The 19,304-nt window shown below is 46.3% G+C and overlaps 1 protein-coding gene across 1 annotated transcript in view; it reads left to right on the top strand.

Annotated features, from left to right (window-relative positions):
• tulp4a (TUB like protein 4a) overlaps positions 1 to 19,270 on the top strand; it is a 59,742-nt gene extending 40,472 nt beyond the window's left edge. Inside the window, 10 exon segments of the mRNA XM_071413114.1 lie at positions 2,086 to 2,193; positions 6,043 to 6,209; positions 6,409 to 6,633; positions 6,939 to 7,173; positions 8,201 to 8,345; positions 8,633 to 8,777; positions 10,788 to 10,881; positions 11,027 to 13,447; positions 13,450 to 14,537; positions 16,327 to 19,270. Coding sequence (XP_071269215.1) covers positions 2,086 to 2,193; positions 6,043 to 6,209; positions 6,409 to 6,633; positions 6,939 to 7,173; positions 8,201 to 8,345; positions 8,633 to 8,777; positions 10,788 to 10,881; positions 11,027 to 13,447; positions 13,450 to 14,537; positions 16,327 to 16,443 — 4,745 coding nt within the window. The 3' untranslated portion in view covers positions 16,444 to 19,270.
• Positions 19,271 to 19,304: the final 34 nt, after the last annotated feature.

Below are 19,304 nucleotides of genomic sequence, written 5' to 3'. Positions count from 1 at the left end.
TATTATTTATTTGTCAAACGGTAGGCAAGCATCGATCATCATGTCACCAGAATAAGACCCTCGATATTTATTGGAGCGTCAAGCTCATCACCTTATACATTCACTACCCTGTAAAGTTCATTATAACTTATTTCATATGTAGCCTAATAAACTGCGTGCTTTCCCCAATTGTAGTGGGTGGACCACACAAACATATCATCGTATGACAAAAAGATCCCACCACGTTGAACGAACAAACAAATTGTCTGTCGGCATTTATAACATTTTATCGGCATTTCATGTTTCCATCAGCCAGGTCGTGACTATTTTCATGCATCAGGTAAATCATCCGCATGAAATGGTTGGATGAAAATATGGTTTATGTTATTGGGCTCATTTCGGGAAGTGGAAATTGTCATTTAAATGGTGTCATCAGAATTTATTTTTCATTCATTTGGAGTAGAATATCATTTTTTAAAAGTCACCAGAACTGAGCTTCTCAGTCCTACATAAAAATTATCCAGGGGCCCCGTGACTTTCCCCCCCACTGCTTCAAATTTTCCATTTGAATCATAATTTTACCCTAATTCAATGGCTCTTGTCGAAACCAACTCCCCTCATCCCTCCAATGGCCTGGAAGCAGTACTGTACAGCCACAAGGTTACCAGTTTAACCAAGGGGCCGATATGTGATATAACTGTTTTAATAGGCCTTTGTTAGAAAGACTCTTGTGTTACACAAACCTGTCTGTTTCCTGCATCTCCCCTGGTCTTTGGTTTGGTAAGAATTTATTTGGTGGAACACCTCTCAGCCTCATTGGGAAGTGATGTGCATGATTAGCAGCTCACATAACGGCCTCCATTTTATGTGCACTGTTTTTTTAATGTTTTTTTTATTGCGTCTCGTTGGTTGCATCAATGCCTGGGCCAGCCTCCCCCGGTGATGTGTTTAGAGTCTGGTCAGTCGGTGTGTAGTAAAGTTCAAAAGTGCTTGCCTTAGCTGGAACGGTAATTATGCTCTAATTCACTCATTTAAAAAGTCACTGGTAATTGATTGGCGCTGAGAAATGATCTGCGGGAAGGGCAGGCTAGCGAACGACTCTCAAGGCGCTGGTTGAAGATGCCAGGCCTTCTACTGCTGCTGTCTGACTGCCAAGATTACATTGACATATTTGCTACACCATGACACTGTAGCATTACTTCTAACTAAACAATACAACCAGTACATCACACACTGTTTAGTACAGGGCTGGGTTTCCCAAAAGCATTGTAGCACTTAGTTTCAATGGCATTAAGATGATCTTAGTGCCACAATGTTTTTGGGAAACCCAGCCCAGGTCAGTTTCATAGCGTAGCACAATGCGGAGAGTAGGATGGAACCTTGACATTTTTTCCTGACAACGTGACCTGATAAGTTCCTCATGTTTAGTAAAACCTGGTCCTTCATCACTGATCGTATGTTCACATAAACCATGGACTAATACAGAACAGTCACGATAGTTGTCCTTAGTCCCTTTGAGGCACCCAAGATTTACATGGTGTACAAAGCAGCGGTGGCTGTGTTTTATGAAGGTGTGTTATTTATAGCCCTGAGAGAGTGGATGGATGGTAGTAAGGTGAGATGCATGGGTGTCTTTGTGCTTTTGAATAGGACACAGTAGAGATCACTACCCCAAGATTAATCACTAGGAGCAGCTGCCAAAGATGCAGAAATGTCCTTGTGTCCCACTACCCCTCCCTTATTACACACACACACACACACACACGGTGTCCCTCACTCTCAATCAATTTTATGGCCCACTGGAAATGCATATTGATCACACCATCCTCCGACTTGGTTGCTAAGAAGCTATCAACGTATAATACAGGGAATGCTTGCATTTGGTCTGAATTACAGAAAATATAAGAAAGAGCAATTTGTCTTAGTCGGATTGTCAGTTTCTCTGAAATAGAATCAGAATAGGATCGTGGTTGACCTGGTTTTGTATCACTCTGTTGACCTCCCCCTCTGTCTTTATCTGGTTATGTTTGGGTCTCTTTGTTTCTGTGGTTGTGTTGTGGTATCCCTCTCTCTGACCTGTTCTTGTTGTGGTCTTTGTCTCTACAGTCCAACGTTTGAAGCATCTGCTGACAGTCAGCTTCACCTCTGGAGACATCAGCCTGATGAACAACTATGATGACCTCTCTCCCACTCTAATCCACACTGGCCTAAAAGGTATGTGTGTTTGTATCAAGGTTATTATAGATTTAAAAATATATATTTTCTATTCGTTTTTAGATTTTTCAGTTTGTTTTCAGACCTGATTTGCTAGTTTGTATTTAGTTTCAGTTGTATAAAAGTTTTTCTATTTTATTTTTTCTATTATTAAGTTTTAGTTTTATTGTTAGGGTTAGAAAGCATGCTAGGAGCCAGGACCAGGCTAGGAGCTATTTGTGTTGTATAGTTTATTTTGTATTTTCAGGGGGGGTTGTTATCTGGGGGTGGGGGTTGTTATCTGAGGGGCAGCAATACATAAGGTGATGATGGGTCAGGTCATAGGTTAGGTTTAAAGAGGCAGTCAGCAGTTGCTACATCCATTGATTCTTGAAGGCTATAATTTATGTCTCGAGTGTAGTTTCGGCTGTTGTTCCTCATCAGAACCCCAAATATAAGCTTGTTTTACTACAATGTTTGTAAACAAAGTAAATGTAAACTCCCACGCCTCAAAACATGGTTAAAACTATAATTTTGATATCATGGATGGTCAGTCCTTGCATCCATAGCTCTGTCTATGAATTTTAAGTGGTTACATTTCTCCAGCCCCATCCCTCAGCTTTTTACCGAAGCAGTGGCGAGGATGATACTTTGTTTCAACTGCTGATTGGCCCTTTAAATTATAAAGTCAATCTCAATGTGACTGTGCTGAGTCTGGTGCAAAAAAATATGGTGGAAGGAAACTCGCCCATGTTTACACCAATCCAATGTTTTTTTTGGACATGTACAGTGCATTCGGAAAGTGTTCAGACCCCTTGACTTTTTCCACATTTTTCCACATTTTGTTACGTTAAATTTATTAAATATTTTTTTCCCTCATCAATCTACACACAATACCCCATAATGACAAAGCGAAAACAGGTTTTTAGACAGTTTTGCAATAAATAAATGAAATATCAAATTTACAAAAGTATTCAGACCATTTACTCAGTACTTTTGTTGAAGCACCTTTGGCAGCGATTCCAGCCTCGAGTCTTCTCGCTTGGCACACCTGTATTTGGAGAGTTTCTCCATTCTTTTCTGCAGATCCGCTCAAGCTCTGTCAGATTGGATGGGGAGCGTCGCTGCACAGCTATTTTCAGGTCTCCAGAGATGTTCGATCGGATTCAAGTCCGGGCTCTGGCTGGGCCACTCAAGGACATTCAGAGACTTGTCCCGAAACCACTCCTGCGTTGTCTTAGCTATGTGCTGAGGGTCGTTGTCCTTTTGGAAGGTGAGCCTTGTCCCCAGTCTGAGGTCCTGAACGCTCTAGAGCAGGTTTTCATCAAGGATCTCTCTGTACTTTGCTCCGTTCATCTTTCCCTCGATCCTGACTTGTCTCCCAGTCCCTGCCGCTGAAAAACATCCCCACAATGCTGCCACCACCATGCTTCACCATAGGGATGGTGCCAGGATTCTTCCAGACGTGACTCTAGGCATTCAGGCCAAAGAGTTCAATCTTGGTTTCATCAGACCAGAGAATCTTTTTTCTCATGGTCTGAGAGTGCTTTAGGTGCCTTTTGCAAACTCCAAGCGGGCTGTCATGGCTTTTACTGAGGAGTGGCTTCTGTCTAGCCACTCTACATTAAATGCCTGATTGGTGGAGTGCTGCAGAGATGGTAGTCCTTCTGGAAGGTTCTCCAATCTCCACAAAGAAACTCTGGAGCTCTGTCAGAGTGACCCTAAGGTTCTTGGTCACCTCCCTGACGAAGGCACTTCTCCCCCGATTGCTCAGTTTGGCCAGTTCTAGGAAGAGTCTTGGTGGTTCCAAACTTCTTCTATTTAAGAATGATGGAGGCCACTGTGTTCTTGGGGACCTTCAATGCTCCAGAAATTTGTTGGTACCCTTCCCCAAATCTGTAACTCAACACAGTCTTGGAGCTCTACTGACAATTCCTTATACCTCATGGCTTGGTTTTTGCTCTGACATGCACTGTCAACTGTGAATTCGGAAGCTTAGGTTGGAGTCATTAACTTGTTTTTCAACCACTCCACAAATTTCTTCTTAACAAACTATAGTTTTGGCAAGTCGGTTAGGACATCTACTTTGTGCATGACACAAGTCATTTTTCCAATAATAGTTTACAGACAGATTATTTCCCTTATGACTCACTGGAATTGTGATACAGTGAATTAGAAGTTTACATACACTAAGTTGAATGTGCCTTTAAACAGCTTGGAAAATTCCAGAAAATGATGTCATGGCTTTAGAAGCTTCTGATAGGCTAATTGACATAATTTGAGTGAATTGGAGGTGTACCTGTGGATGTATTTCAAGGCCTACCTTCAAATGCAGTGCCTCTTTGCTTGACATCATGGGAAAATCAAAACAAATCAGCCAAGACCTCAGAAAAAAAATGGTGGACCTCTACAAGTCTGCTTCATCCTTGGGAGCAATTTCCAAATGCCTGAAAGTACCACGTTCATCTGTACAAACAATAGTACGCAAGTATAAACACCATGGGACCACGTAGCCGTCATACCGCTCAGGAAGGAGACGCATTCTGTCTCCTAGAGATGAATGTACTTTGCTGCGAAAAGTGCAAATCAATCCCAGAACAACAGCAAAGGACCTGAAGATGCTGGAGGAAACAGGTACAAAAGTATCTATATCCACAGTAAAATGAGTCCTATATCGACATAACCTGAAATGCCACTCAGCAAGGAAGAAGCCACTGCTCCAAAAAAAGCCAGACTACGGTTTGCAACTGCACATGGGGACAAAGATCGTACTTTTTGGAGAAATGTCCTCTAGTCTGATGAAATATATTTGTTTGGCCATAATGACCTTCGTTATGTTTGGAGGAAAAAGGGGGAGGCTTGCAAGCTGAAGAACACTACCCTGACCGTGAAGCACGGGGGTGGCAGCATCATGTTGTGGGGGTGCTTTACTGCAGGAGGGACTATTGCACTTCACAAAATAGATGGCATCATGTGGAAGGACAATTATGTGGATATATTGAAGCAACATCTCAAGACATCAGTCAGGAAGTTAAAGCTTGGTCGCAAATGGGTCTTCCAAATGGACAATGACGCCAAGCATACTTCCAAAGTTGGCAAAATGGCTTAAGGACAACAAAGTCAAGGTATTGGAGTGGCCATCACAAAGCCCTTACCTCAATCCGATAGAACATTTGTGGGCAGAACTAAAAAAGTGTGTGCGAGCAAGGAGGCCTACAAACCTGACTCAGTTACACCAGCTCTGTCAGGAGGAATGGGCCAAAATTCACCCAACTTATTGTGGGAAGCCTGTTGAAGGCTACCTCGACACATTTGACCTAAGTTAAACAATTTAAAGGCAATGCTACCAAATACTAATTAAGTGTATGTAAACTTCTGACCCACTGGGAATGTGATGAAAGAAATAAAAGCTGAAATAAATCATTCTCTCTACTATTATTCTGACATTTCACATTCTTAAAATAAAGTGGTGATCCTAACTGACCTAAGACAGGGAATTTTTACTTGGATTAAATGTCAGCAATTGTGAAAAACTGAGTTTAAATGTATTTGGCCAAGGTGTATGTAAACCTCCGACTTCAACTGTAGATAGGTGTGTGCCTTTCCAAATCATGTCCAATCAATTGAATTTACCACAGGTGGACTCCAATCAAGTTATATAAACTTCTCAAGGATGATCAATGGAAGCGGGATGCACCTGAGCTCAATTTTGTTTGGATTTAGGCACCTGGGGGGGGGGGGGGGGATGGATTCTCACTATCTTCTGCTGTCTAGGCCTATATCACCCACATTGGTCAGTGGTGTTCTTAAGGGTAAGTGGTTTGTGTGTGTAAACTCTTTATGTATTCTCCTCTTCTCTGTGTGTGGTAGATGTGGTAGTCCAATGGTGTTCTCAGGGGGATCTCCTGGCCGTGGCTGGGATGGAGAGAGCTATCTTGCCCCCCGACTCCTCCTGTCTACCTCCCACCAGAAACGCCATCGTCAAGTTCTACAACGTCTGCGGGGAGCACATCTACACACTGGACACGCCTGCACAAGTAATAACACACACACACACACTTAGACCAGCTCCTGCGGCACAGATGACACACACACACACTCCAGCATCCACAACACATCTTCAGTACCACACACACACACACACACACAACACCTTACATTGGTAAACATACTATTGAGAAGTCACATCATATGCTATGAGTTCCATAGAATAATCACCATCCCCGTTCTCCCCAGCGTCCCATCACCACGCTGTGCTGGGGTCACCGGGACTCTCGTCTGTTCTTGGCTTGTGGTCCGGTACTCTACGTGGTGCGGGTGGAGCACCGGGTGGCCAGCCTGCAGCTGCTGTGCCAGCAGGGCATCGCCGGGGCGCTCCGGGAGGAGAAGGACGTGGCAAAGCTCACCATGCCCTCTCGTCTCTGTTCTTACGTCACCACAGCCTTCACACCCACCATCAAGGTACATGGTTTAGGGGATGTCACATACAGTATGGATATGTGTCTGGGAGGGTGAGGATGTGCTACTCTATGAAATGGGGAGGTTGAGGGTTCTGGTTTACCCACCTGGCAGTTTATACAGACTGACATTCAATACAAACAGTCATTCAGGGTCATAATTCCAGGGTAAGATAGAGGGTTGAAAAAGAGTTTAGCAAGGGATAAAATTGCTACTTGACTTGAGTCAGCACCAGGAGTCGCCGCTTTGTGCCAGAATGCTCCTCATCCATTCATCCTTTCTCTCTCTCTTGCCCTCTCCACCTCTAGCCCCCCATTCCAGACCCCAACAATATGCGTGACTTTGTGAGTTACCCGACGGCGGGGAACGAGCGGCTGCACTGCACCATGAAGCGGACGGAGGACAACCCTGAGGTGGGCGGGCCCTGCTACACCCTCTACCTGGAGTACCTGGGCGGCTTGGTGCCCATTCTCAAGGGCCGACGCATCAGCAAGCTCCGTCCCGAGTTCGTGATCATGGACCCCAAGACGGACGGCAAAGCAGGTGAGGTTATACTGGAGATACTGTGTGAGGAAAGTGTTGATGGTGTTTGTTTTGAAAATATCACATTGAAATCCTGCTCCATTATGACTGTTCTAACGATTACTTCTAGACGATGCTGTTGCTTTGGGAGCTGGTTCAGCTTCTCGTATGACTGCTTTTTACTTGAAAGTGTGAAGTCAGTATCTTCTTGTTAATAACTGTTAGTTACTCAAATATAATTTGTCAAAGTCTGCTGCCTAGCCAGAGTCTCCTTCCCTGCTCCTCCGGTACTTTTCTGTTCATATAACATGTAGGACTAACTTGTGGTGAAGAAGTTTCAGACAGTGTTGGTTGGCATTGAGTGTTCTCAGTGTTAATAGTCCCACAGCCAGCCAGCCAGCCACAGTACAGAGCAGACTGGGCCCATGTTAACTGCTTAATGGCCTCTGGTATCTACCATAAATCACCTCCCTACCCTCCCTCTCCACTGCCCTCTCCTGTGATAAATGAATCCAGCCATGAAATGTATGCAGCCCATTCACTCTTAAATGCTGATAAAATAAATGATCTTGACCTAAACTGGAGCCGTTGCGGTTCGGGGGCTCCATATGAATGAGAGAAGTTACTTGGAAACAATAGTTTGGGGGACTAAATAAGTTTAAAAGTTTGTGTTAGTGAGTGTGCGTCTGAAATTGGATATGATTTAATGTCAGTTTGTTCTTGCATGTCAAAGAAGAAGTGAAGGAAGTGTGCCCCCTGCTGTTAACACTGGGGATATGTATTTGTTGTGATAAAGGAAATAAACGTTGGTAAAGTCACAGTGGTTAGGTTGGATACCTATCAATGTCAGTTTGACTTAATTCCCCATATGCAGAAATATACTGTAGTGCCTCTTGAGTCAGTGACACTTAACGAATGATCACCCTCATGATATTATTCATAGAGCAGTAGACAGACACCCATCATTTCCCCATCACATCAACTTCATTGTATTACCCTCCACCCATCTTTCTTTCTCTCCATCCCCTGTTTCCCTCTCTCCTTCCAGATGAGGTGTATGGGAACAGTCTGATCTCGTCGATGATAGACAGCTGTAACTGTTCAGACTCCAGTGATATAGAGCTGAGTGACGACTGGGTCGGCAAGAAATCCCCAAAGATATCCAGAGGCAGCAAGTCTCCCAAACTTCCCAGGTAATAAACAGCCTTTATACTGCATCCATTAATGAATTACAAGCATGTGTTTGATTTAGATTCTTTGTTTTACTCACCATTTTGGGACGATTCTATTATTTGGAGTTCACAAGGAAACCCACATGTTCTGTTTGGACCTGTAAAGTACTGACTAAGCCACTGCATTTTTGTCTACTAATGCTGCTTGAATGTTATGCACTGTTTTGTTTGTTTCACTGCATCCCTAAACCTTTCTCTTTCATGTGCTACCTTCTCTGTAGAGACTTAGTCTGTCCCTTTACCAACAGGATCAATATTGACCCCAGGAAGTCCCCCAAACTGTCCCGCGCTACCCAGGAGATCTCGCGGTCGCCACGGTTACCCATCCGGAAGCCGTCCATTGGGTCCCCAAGTCTCACCCGCAGAGAGTTCCCCTTAGATGACATCACACAGGTAATGGACCGCATTCTGATTTCCTTTGTGTCCTATCAAATCAAATCAAAATCAAATGTATTTATATAGCCCTTCGTACATCAGCTGATATCGCAAAGTGCTGTACAGAAACCCAGCCTAAAACCCCAAACAGCAAGCAATGCAGGTGTAGAAGCACGGTGACTAGGAAAAACTCCCTAGAAAGGCCAAAACCTAGGAAGAAACCTAGAGAGGAACCAGGCTATGAGGGGTGGCCAGTCCTCTTCTGGCTGTGCCGGGTGGAGATTATAACAGAACATGGCCAAGATGTTCAAATGTTCATAAATGACCAGCATGGTCAAATAATAATAATAATAATCACAGTAGTTGTCGAGGGTGCAGCACCTCAGGAGTAAATGTCAGTTGGCTTTTCATAGCCGATCATTAAGAGTATCTCTACCGCTCCTGCGGTCTCTAGAGAGTTGAAAACAGCAGGTCTGGGACAGGTAGCACGTCCGGTGAACAGGTCAGGGTTCCATAGCCGCAGGCAGAACAGTTGGCCAGGTGGACTGGGGACAGGTGGACTGGGGACAGCAAGGAGTCATCATGTCAGGTCGTCCTGAGGCATGGTCCTAGAGCTCAGGTACTCCGAGAGAGAGAAAGAAAGAGAGAGAGCATACTTAAATTCACACAGGACACCGGATAAGACAGGACAAGTACTCCAGATATAACCAACTGACCCTAGCCCCCCGACACATAAACTAATGCAGCATAAATACTGGAGGCTGAGACAGGAGGGGTCAGGAGACACTGTGGCCCCATCCGATGATACCCCCGGACAGGGCCAAATAGGAAGGATATAACCCCACCCACTTTTCCAAGGCACAGCCCCCACACCACTAGAGGGAAAGCTTCAACCACCAACTTACCATCCTGAGACAAGGCCGAGTATAGCCCACAAAGACCTCCGCCATGGCACAACCCAAGTGGGGGCGCCAACCCAGACAGGAAGATCACGTCAGTAACTCAACCCACTCAAGTGACGCACCCCTTCTAGGGACGGCATGAAAGAGCACCAGTAAGCCAGTGACTCAGCCCCTGTAATAGGGTTAGAGGCAGAGAATCCCAGTGGAGAGAGGGGAACCGGCCAGGCAGAGACAGCAAGGGCGGTTCGTTGCTCCAGAGCCTTTCCGTTCACCTTCACACTCCTGGGCCAGACTACACTCAATCATAGGACCTACTGAAGAGATGAGTCTTCAATAAAGACTTAAAGGTTGAGACCGAGTCTGCGTCTCTCACATGGGTAGGCAGACCATTCCATAAAAATGGAGATCTATAGGAGAAAGCTCTGCCTCCAGCAGTTTGCTTAGAGATTCTAGGGACAATTAGGAGGCCTGCGTCTTGTGACCGTAGCGTACGTGTAGGTATGTACGGCAGGACCAACTCGGAAAGATAGGTAGGAGCAAGCCCATGTAACGCTTTGTAGGTTAACAGTAAAACCTTGAAATCAGCCCTTGCCTTAACAGGAAGCCAGTGTAGGGAGGCTAGCACTGGAGTAATATGATCACATTTTTTGGTTCTAGTCAGGTTTGAAGTTTATTTAGTGCTTTATCCGGGTAGCCGGAAAGTAGAGCATTGCAGTAGTCTAACCTAGAAGTAACAAAAGCATGGATACATTTTTCTGCATAATTTTTGAACAAAGTTTCTGATTTTTGCAATGTTACGTAGATGGAAAAAAGCTATCCTTGAAACAGTCTTGATATGTTCGTCAAAAGAGAGATCAGGGTCCAGAGTAACGCCGAGGTCCTTCAGTTTTATTTGAGACGACTTTACAACCATCAAGATTAATTGTCAGATTTAACAGAAGATCTCTTTGTTTCTTGGGACCTAGAACAAGCATATCTGTTTTGTCCGAGTTTAAAAGTAGAAAGTTTTCAGCCATCCACTTCCTTATGTCTGAAACACATGCTTCTAGCGAGGGCAATCATCATACATTTCAGTTTTAGGGATTTGAAGAAGTACTGATTTGTATGTGGGTTTTGTATTTTGCAGCATAACTACCTTGCTCAGGTCACATCCAACATTTGGGGAACAAAGTTTAAGATTGTGGGACTTGCCACCTTCTTGCCAACCAATCTTGGTGCAGGTAACTACCAATCAGTTACTTCTGAGGGAAATTAAAATTATTTTTAACTATAGTTCCAATGTATGTAACAACCTTCTCCCCTCTTTCTTTTGCCACTACCTTCTATTGCTTTCTCTCTATCCCTCCACTTATCTCTCTCTCTCAGTGATCTACAAGACAAGTCTGCTCCACCTGCAGCCCAGACAGATGACCATCTACCTGCCGGAGGTGCGTAAGATCTCTATGGACTACATCAACCTGCCTGTGTTCAGCCCCAACGTCTTCAGTGAGGATGAGGATGACCTGCCTGTCACCGGGGCCTCGGGTGTGGCCGACGACAACCCTCCCTGCACTGTCAACATCCCCATTGCCCCCATCCACAGTCCCGCCCAGGCCATGTCCCCCACCCAGAGCATCGGCCTGGTCCAGTCCCTCCTAGCCAATCAGAACGTCCAGCTGGATGTCCTATCCAAACCCACGGCCATCTCCTCCGTGGCTTCTGCAGCGGCAGGGGGGTCACCTGACCAGGGCCAGGACACCATCCTGACCGCCCAGTACACGGTTCCCAGCAGGTACTCCAGTCCTGGACAGGTCATCTTTGGAGGGCTGGAGATGAGCCGGCTTCTGGTTGGGCCTCCTCCCTCTCATCACCACCAACAACAACAACAAAGCCATCCACAGAGCCATCAACAACCACTGCAGCAACATCATCAGCAACAACAAATTCAGCATCAACAACAACAGCAGCTACAGCACCACCATCAACAGCTACAACAACAGCAACAACGACTAGCGCAGCAACATCACCAACAGCAACTGGCACAGCAACATCAACAGCAGATCCAGCAACAGCAGATGCTGCAACACCAACAGATGCAGCAGCAGCAGATCCAGCAGCAGCAGCAACACATTCAACAGCAGATCCAGCACATGCAGCAACAGCAGCAGCACATCCAACAACAACACCAACAACAGCTCCAGCATCAACAACAACTCCAGCAGCAGTTACAGCAGCAGCAACACACACAGCAGCTGCAGCAACAGCAGCAACAGATACAGCAGCATATGCAACAGCAACAACAACAACAGCATCAGCAGCACCATCAGATGCAGCAACAGCAGCAGATACAACAGCACCATCAGATGCAGCAACAGCTCCAGATCCCTGTCCCCTCTCAGGTGTCAGGTGCAGCGGTGCACCAGCTCCAACAGGGCGCGCTCCAGATCCCTGTCCCCCACCCTGCAGGGGGGCTGGTGGCTGAGAGAAGGGTCAGCGTAGAACATGAGCACCTGCTGAAGATCAAACCCACCCGCTCTGCCCCCCAGCTGGCTGAGGGGGACACGGTGGTGTTCAGCGCCCCTCTGGAGCTCAGCAAGATGAACCCCCCGCCCCCCTACCCTGGGACGGTGGCCGCTGCTGCAGCCTCCGCCTCTGCTGCAGCAGCCAACGCCTCCTCTGGACAGGCTGGGGGAAGTAACGGCACACCGCCGCCAATGGACCTGTGCCTGAAGAAGGGCGAGTTCTCCCTGTATCCTCCTGGCCAGCAGGCGGCACAGTACCCAACGCCGCTAGGCTACGAGCGGATAACTACGTTCGACAGCAGGGGTAACGTGGAAGAGGTGTGCCGGCCTCGAACGCGGCTTGTCTGCAACCAGAACATTTACACGCTCCAGGTCCCGGGAAGCTCAGCCACCCTCCGGGTTACCTCCTCTTCTTCCTCAACAGACGGGAAGAAGATCCAGCTGCCCTACGCCTCGGCAACCCTCAACAGGCTCACCGTTCCCCGCTATTCCATACCCAGTGGAGATCCGCCCCCCTACCCCGACACAGCCAATCAGAACACCACAGGGGGGAGGAGCACCGGACAGAGGCTGGACAGCAGTCTGATTCATGCCACACTCAGGCGGAACAGCCGAGAGGCCGCTCTCAAAGTTTCCCAGATGCTGGACCCTCAGAGGACCCTGCCCCCTAAAGCCAAATCCCAAAACGCTGCACTGGCGGCTTCCTACCAACAGAGGGTGCCCAAAGCCCTGTACACCTGCAGTCAGTGCAGTAGTAACAGCAGTGGGCTTAGCAGTGCAGCCAGCAGTGCTCCCAGTGGAACTGCGAATGGAATCGCAGGAGGTACAATCATTAGACAGGATTTTCCTCCGGGGAATGGAGCTCCTCACAGCACGGTGATCGTCCACTCCAACAGCGCTTCTCCCCTAGTCTCTCAATCCTCCTACAACCTGCTGAGCCTAGATAGCTCTGGGAATGGAGGAGGAGGTGGGAACAGAGACAGGGCTGACTATGTGAACTCAGCCTTCACAGAGGATGAAGCACTAAGTCAGTCATTGAGGCATCTGGCACTAGGGAGCGCAGATGTGTCTGGACTGACAGTCAAGAGGCCACCGCCGTACCAGTGGGACCCAGCCACCACTGAGGAGGTGTGGGTGCCCCAGGAACGGACCGGTACTCTGAGCTCTGCTGGTCCCACTGGACCCCACAAACCACCCCCGCTCATCCTCAGCCCAGCCCAGCACCTCGACATCTCCCGGCTGCCTTTCATCCTCTCCCCCAAGTCCCCCACCAGCCCCAGTGCTGCCTCTTTCCAGGCGCTGCAGCTGCAGGTTACCAGATCTCCCTTCAGTACGCTCCTGGCACAACCTACAGTGGGCCCCAGCAGCAGCCCATGCCAGGCTCTCCCCGTCTCTGCTCCCCTAAGGAGGTGGTGGCCCCGGTCCCTTTCAACCAGCAGGATGCCACCCTGGTCCTACCACCTGGCTATCCAGCCAACCTGTCTAACCTGGCCTGCTGCCCCCTCCCTCCAATGTACCCGGGGGGAAGCTCCTGTGCCGGGCTCCCCATCCCCCCCATTGCCCTACACACCCCCTGGGGCACCTACAACCCCTGCCCCCCCATGCCCAGCCCCTCGGGGACACTGCCCCCCATGCCCCCCAAGCTCTCTCAGACGATGGTGGACAAGTCAGTCCTCTCTCCCCCTCCTCCCCCACCGCCTCCCCCTCCACCACCCCCAGCAGAGCTGCAGCTGCAGGGTCACGGTGGCTCACCAGAGGCCATGGCAATGGAGGCCGGAGAGGGCTTCCAGGAGGTCCTCTCCCTCAACGAGAGCCCTGTGCCGAGCAGTGCTGAGAAGTTTGGCAAGAAGAACCGCAAGCGGGCAGATGGCAGGGTTGAGGAGGCCAATGCACCGGCCATCGCCGAGGGAGGCAAATCCAAGAAGGAAGGCCGGGCCCTGGGTGACTTCAACTCTCTGATCTCCAGCCCGCGGCTGGGCAGCAGGGAAAAGAAGAAGCCCAAAGGCCAGAAGGAGCAGCAGCTGAAGGCTAAGAAGCTGAGCAAGGCTCCCACAAACAGCGAATTCCAGGACAGCTCAGAGAGTGAACCTGAGCTCTTCATCAGCGGGGACGAGCTGCTCAACCAGTGCCAGAGCGGCAAGAAGGGCTGGAAGAGCAAGAGGAGCCTACGGGCGGCCAGCGAGCTAGAGGAGATCAAGTGCCGCAAGGCCAATGAGAAGGAGGACCGCGGGCTGGGAAGCCAGGGCTTTGTTTATGTGATGGCCAACAAGCAACCACTGTGGAATGAGGCCACTCAGGTCTACCAGCTGGACTTTGGGGGACGTGTCACACAGGAGTCGGCCAAGAACTTCCAGATCGAACTGGAGGGGAGACAGGTGAGGTGGCTAGAGATGTAGTTTTTACACATACAGTGGGGAGAACAAGTATTTGATACACTGCCGATTTTGCAGGTTTTCCTACTTACAAAGCATGTAGAGGTCTGTAATTTTTATCATAGGTACACTTCAACTGTGAGAGACGGAATCTAAAACAAAAATCCAGAAAATTACATTGTATGATTTTTAAGTAATTCATTTGCATTTTATTGCATGACGTAAGTATTTGATCACCTACCAACCAGTAAGAATTCCGGCTCTCACAGACCTGTTAGTTTTTCTTTAAGAAGCCCTCCTGTTCTCCACTCATTACCTGTATTAACTGCACCTGTTTGAACTCGTTACCAGTATAAAAGACACCTGTCCACACACTCAATCAAACAGACTCCAACCTCTCCACAATGGCCATGACCAGAGAGCTGTGTAAGGACATCAGGGATAGAATTGTAGACCTGCACAAGGCTGGGATGGGCTACAGGACAATAGGCAAGCAGCTTGGTGAGAAGGCAACAACTGTTGGCACAATTATTAGAAAATGGAAGAAGTTCAAGATGACGGTCAATCACCCTCGGTCTGGGGCTCCATGCAAGATCTCACCTCGTGGGGCATCAATGATCATGAGGAAGGTGAGGGATCAGCCCAGAACTACACGGCAGGACCTGGTCAATGACCTGAAGAGAGCTGGGACCACAGTCTCAAAGAAAACCATTAGTAACACACTACGCCGTCATGGATTAAAATCCTGCAGCGCACGCAAGGTCCCCCTGCTCAAGCCAGCGCATGTCCAGGCCCGTCTGAAGTTTGCCAATGACCATCTGGATGATCCAGAGGAGGAATGGGAGAAGGTCATGTGGTCTGATGAGACAAAAATAGAGCTTTTTGGTCTAAACCCCACTCACCGTGTTTGGAGGAAGAAGAAGGATGAGTACAACCCCAAGAACACCATCCCAACCGTGAAGCATGGAGGTGGAAACATCATTCTTTGGGGATGCTTTTCTGCAAAGGGGACAGGACGACTGCACTGTATTGAGGAGAGGATGGATGGGGTCATGTATCGCGAGATCTTGGCCAACAACCTCCTTCCCTCAGTAAGAGCATTGAAGATGGGTCATGGCTGGGTCTTCCAGCATGACAACGACCCAAAACACACAGCCAGGGCAACTAAGGAGTGGCTCCGTAAGAAGCATCTCAAGGTCCTGGAGTGGCCTAGCCAGTCTCCAGACCTGAACCCAATAGAAAATCTTTGGAGGGAGCTGAAAGTCCGTATTGCCCAGCGACAGCCCCGAAACCTGAAGGATCTGGAGATGATCTGTAGGGAGGAGTGGGCCAAAATCCCTGCTGCAGTGTGTGCAAACCTAGTCAAGAACTACAGGAAACGTATGATCTCTGTAATTGCAAACAAAGGTTTCTCTACCAAATATTAAGTTCTGCTTTTCTGATGTATCAAATACTTATGTCATGCAATAAAATGCAAATGAATTAGATTCCGTCTCTCATAGTTGAAGTGTACCTATGATAAAAATTACAGACCTCTACATGCTTTGTAAGTAGGAGAACCTGCAAAATCGGCAGTGTATCAAATACTTGTTCTCCCCACTGTAGATGGGAAGTTGGGTATAGATAGTGTAGGAATGTAGAAGAGTGAATCCATTCGTTTCTAAGATTATGACATGGAATAAATATAATTCAGCATTCAGTAGGGAAATAGCTCAAACTCATGACAATCTGAAATGTTGTTTGTTAGCTTCCTGTCTATTTTCTCTGACTGTTTGTTTGTGTTTGTGACCAGGTGATGCAGTTTGGCAGGATTGACGGCAACGCCTACATCCTGGACTTCCAGTACCCGTTCTCTGCTGTTCAAGCCTTCGCAGTGGCTCTAGCTAATGTTACTCAACGCCTCAAATGAGGTCCCACCCCCTTACACTGAATACTAGCGAGGATCGGAACATCTGCTGGAAGGACAAGATTATTTAATTTGAAGTTACTTTAATATTGGAGGAAAGACTGAAATCAACTCTGTTTGCATATCGCATCGCAAGCGAGAAAACGAGACACTGTGGTGCTGCACTGCCCAATGTGGCCACCAGAGGGTGCAATAAGCATGGGCTGCAGGCGTTGGAGCAGGGCCATAGTTTGCCTTGGCACAGTCAGCGGTCCCCTGTACTGCTTACAGGGCCCAAGAGCTCAGCTTTCTGTAGTCGTCATGCAAATAAATGCTGCTTTAGCTAATGAAAGCTAGCTAGTGGAAAGACTTAACTTACAACCTTCTAACGGTTTGGGTTTCCTGTTGGTATGGTCCCGAGAGATGAGTCGTTCTCTCTGTGCGGTTTTAAAAAGGAGCAGCAGTAATACTTGAAAAAACTATCTGGAAGATTGAAGATGTCGTTTTTTTCTTTCCAGAGCGTACAGGTACTACTGGGCACTGAAATCCGTTGCTGTAAGAAACCGTTATCATCACTTTATAACACTGCTTTGGCTTTTAGGTTTTTACACCTAAAGACCTAACTTTCTGGGGGGGAAATCTAGGCTTTTGAAATGTTATTTTTTAGTTATCTGCCATGTGTTTTGTTACAATCCAAATCTATCTTGGCTGGATTTGAGGTTTCAATATATGCATTGTATTGTTGGAGCACTAGCACACGCAAATGCGCAAGTTTTCTGATTTCCCTGTTGTCAGGAACTCTGGAGAGGTAAGGGGGAAAAAAGATGTAAGCTGAACGGCAGTCCTTGGAATTTGAAGGAAAAAAAGATGATGTAGCTCATATGGTTTAATGTATCTCTGCATTTGTTTTTCCTCTTGTTACGAATAGGTCATACAGTATTCAGATATGAATTTTAACATTGTAATTGTTCTTCGTATTCATGTTGTTATTATACAATCTTAGTACCTTGTTTACATGGATTTCAAGATGTCTGCTTTATTTGGGAGAGACAGAGACTTAATTGATATGCTGTTCTGTACACTACAAAATCGGTGTGTTTTAAAATGGTTTTACAGAATAGTTGTGACCGTTATCCTGTATCTCCCATTTTTATCATGGTGACATGTTGACGGGGACACAAACAAAGATCCTAGAGGTAAGAGTTCACCAATCCGACCTTTGTTTCCCTGACATGAAGTAATTTGTCACTTGCTGTCACTTCTGTGAAGTGAGCGTCAGCGTGTAGGCTTGTCTACTCTTAAGCCCACACTAAATGAGTAAGCAAGGTACAGGAAATATTTTTGTATATTTCACCTATGCCATTTCATTATTATTATTATTATTATAATTTTTAAGTCATGTAAATAACTGCCACATATCATTCATAAATATTGTAAAATGATCTGGTGGAGTTGGACAGCTGTTTTCATCGTAGCCCACTGTATGTTCAATATTATGGCGGAGAGCTGTAATACAGTAGTAGAACTATAGAAATACACTACAATCCCTGAGAAACCTGACATCTTTCAGTTTTTGAAGTTAACCTCAGCTTTCTCCTTAATTATCTTAACCTGTTAGAACTTGGCAAGCTGAAATTGCAATCTTTTAAGATGACTAGTTTTTGTTAGACATCCAGGCTTGGGTGTGTGCCAAAAAAAAATGAATTACTACAATTTGGAAGATTAATACAAAGGGGCCTAGATCACTTGTGTGACAGAGAGAGATCACTCCGGACCAGATCCACACATCATGGTCTTGACAGCAATGAGATTATTAGATTAGATTTTTCTTTCTTCCTCTGAGCTGCATGTGATAGTTGTTGGTTGGGGTGGGATTAAGATGGACCTGATTCAAAGAAAAGACAATTTCTTAAAAATGTTCATTTTGTGTTAACAATTTTGTTGTGCAATATTTTCTAAAGAAAGGTCCTCCCCTCACCAACACTGTTTGACAACCCTTCACTTTCACACTAGTAGTGTGGGGAAACTATGGTATTCAATTTATTTTTGCCGGTCTACATTTTATTTATTAGATTTGTTTTCTTACGCTAAAGGCTGTATATAACTTGTTGACTTTGCTGAACATTTCTTTCTGTTGAAAGGGGTTTGTTACTGGTGTAGCCTATTTGTCAGAGGGGGGGTGGGCAAGTAGGGGAGAGGCAACTTTTCATTCTGTGTTCTGTGAAGTTTGCAGTGGATGGGAGAAGATCTGAATAAGTGCCCTGTCCTTGAGTGTAGTTGGTAGTAGTCATTAAGGAAGTATGTGTCAAGTGTGTTCAATTGTGAGGTCAACCGATCCCATAAGTGTTATCTATGTTAACTTCTTCAGTGTGTGTATTTCCACCAATTCTCCCCCTCTAGAAAGCTAAACCTTTTTCACTCCGTTAAGCGTTTTATGTTTTTGTTTATTCTCACCATGCAATGGAAATCTACACATTCATGATGTTGACTGACTGGTCAATTTTGATTGTGTATTATTTCAATACAACTCACACATCAGTCCACATGACATGACCGTTTGGATAAGCCACTGAAAACATGTACAAATCTCCCTTGGACACTGGTTTAGGATTCTCAATGAATTCATTTGAGGTGGTAACCTGTAGTAGACATTGTAGGATTTGGCTTTTCGTTTGATCAGAAATGTGCTTTGTACATGTAGTTGTAGACATATATAGGAAAAAAAACTTGAAAAAATCTGAGTGATTTGGTGACTGAATGTTTATAGTGAACGGTAGTAAGGCATGCCATGTTAATTATTTTACAATTGTATATGTCACGCATCTTTTGAATAAAATGTCATTGTTTCAGATTTTTTTTGTGTGTCTAGTCTGTTTGGATGTGAT

The sequence above is a fragment of the Salvelinus alpinus genome, chromosome 8, assembly GCF_045679555.1.
Source record: "Salvelinus alpinus chromosome 8, SLU_Salpinus.1, whole genome shotgun sequence".
Taxonomy (NCBI): domain Eukaryota; kingdom Metazoa; phylum Chordata; class Actinopteri; order Salmoniformes; family Salmonidae; genus Salvelinus; species Salvelinus alpinus.
This window is presented reverse-complemented; position numbering and strand designations above follow the sequence as displayed.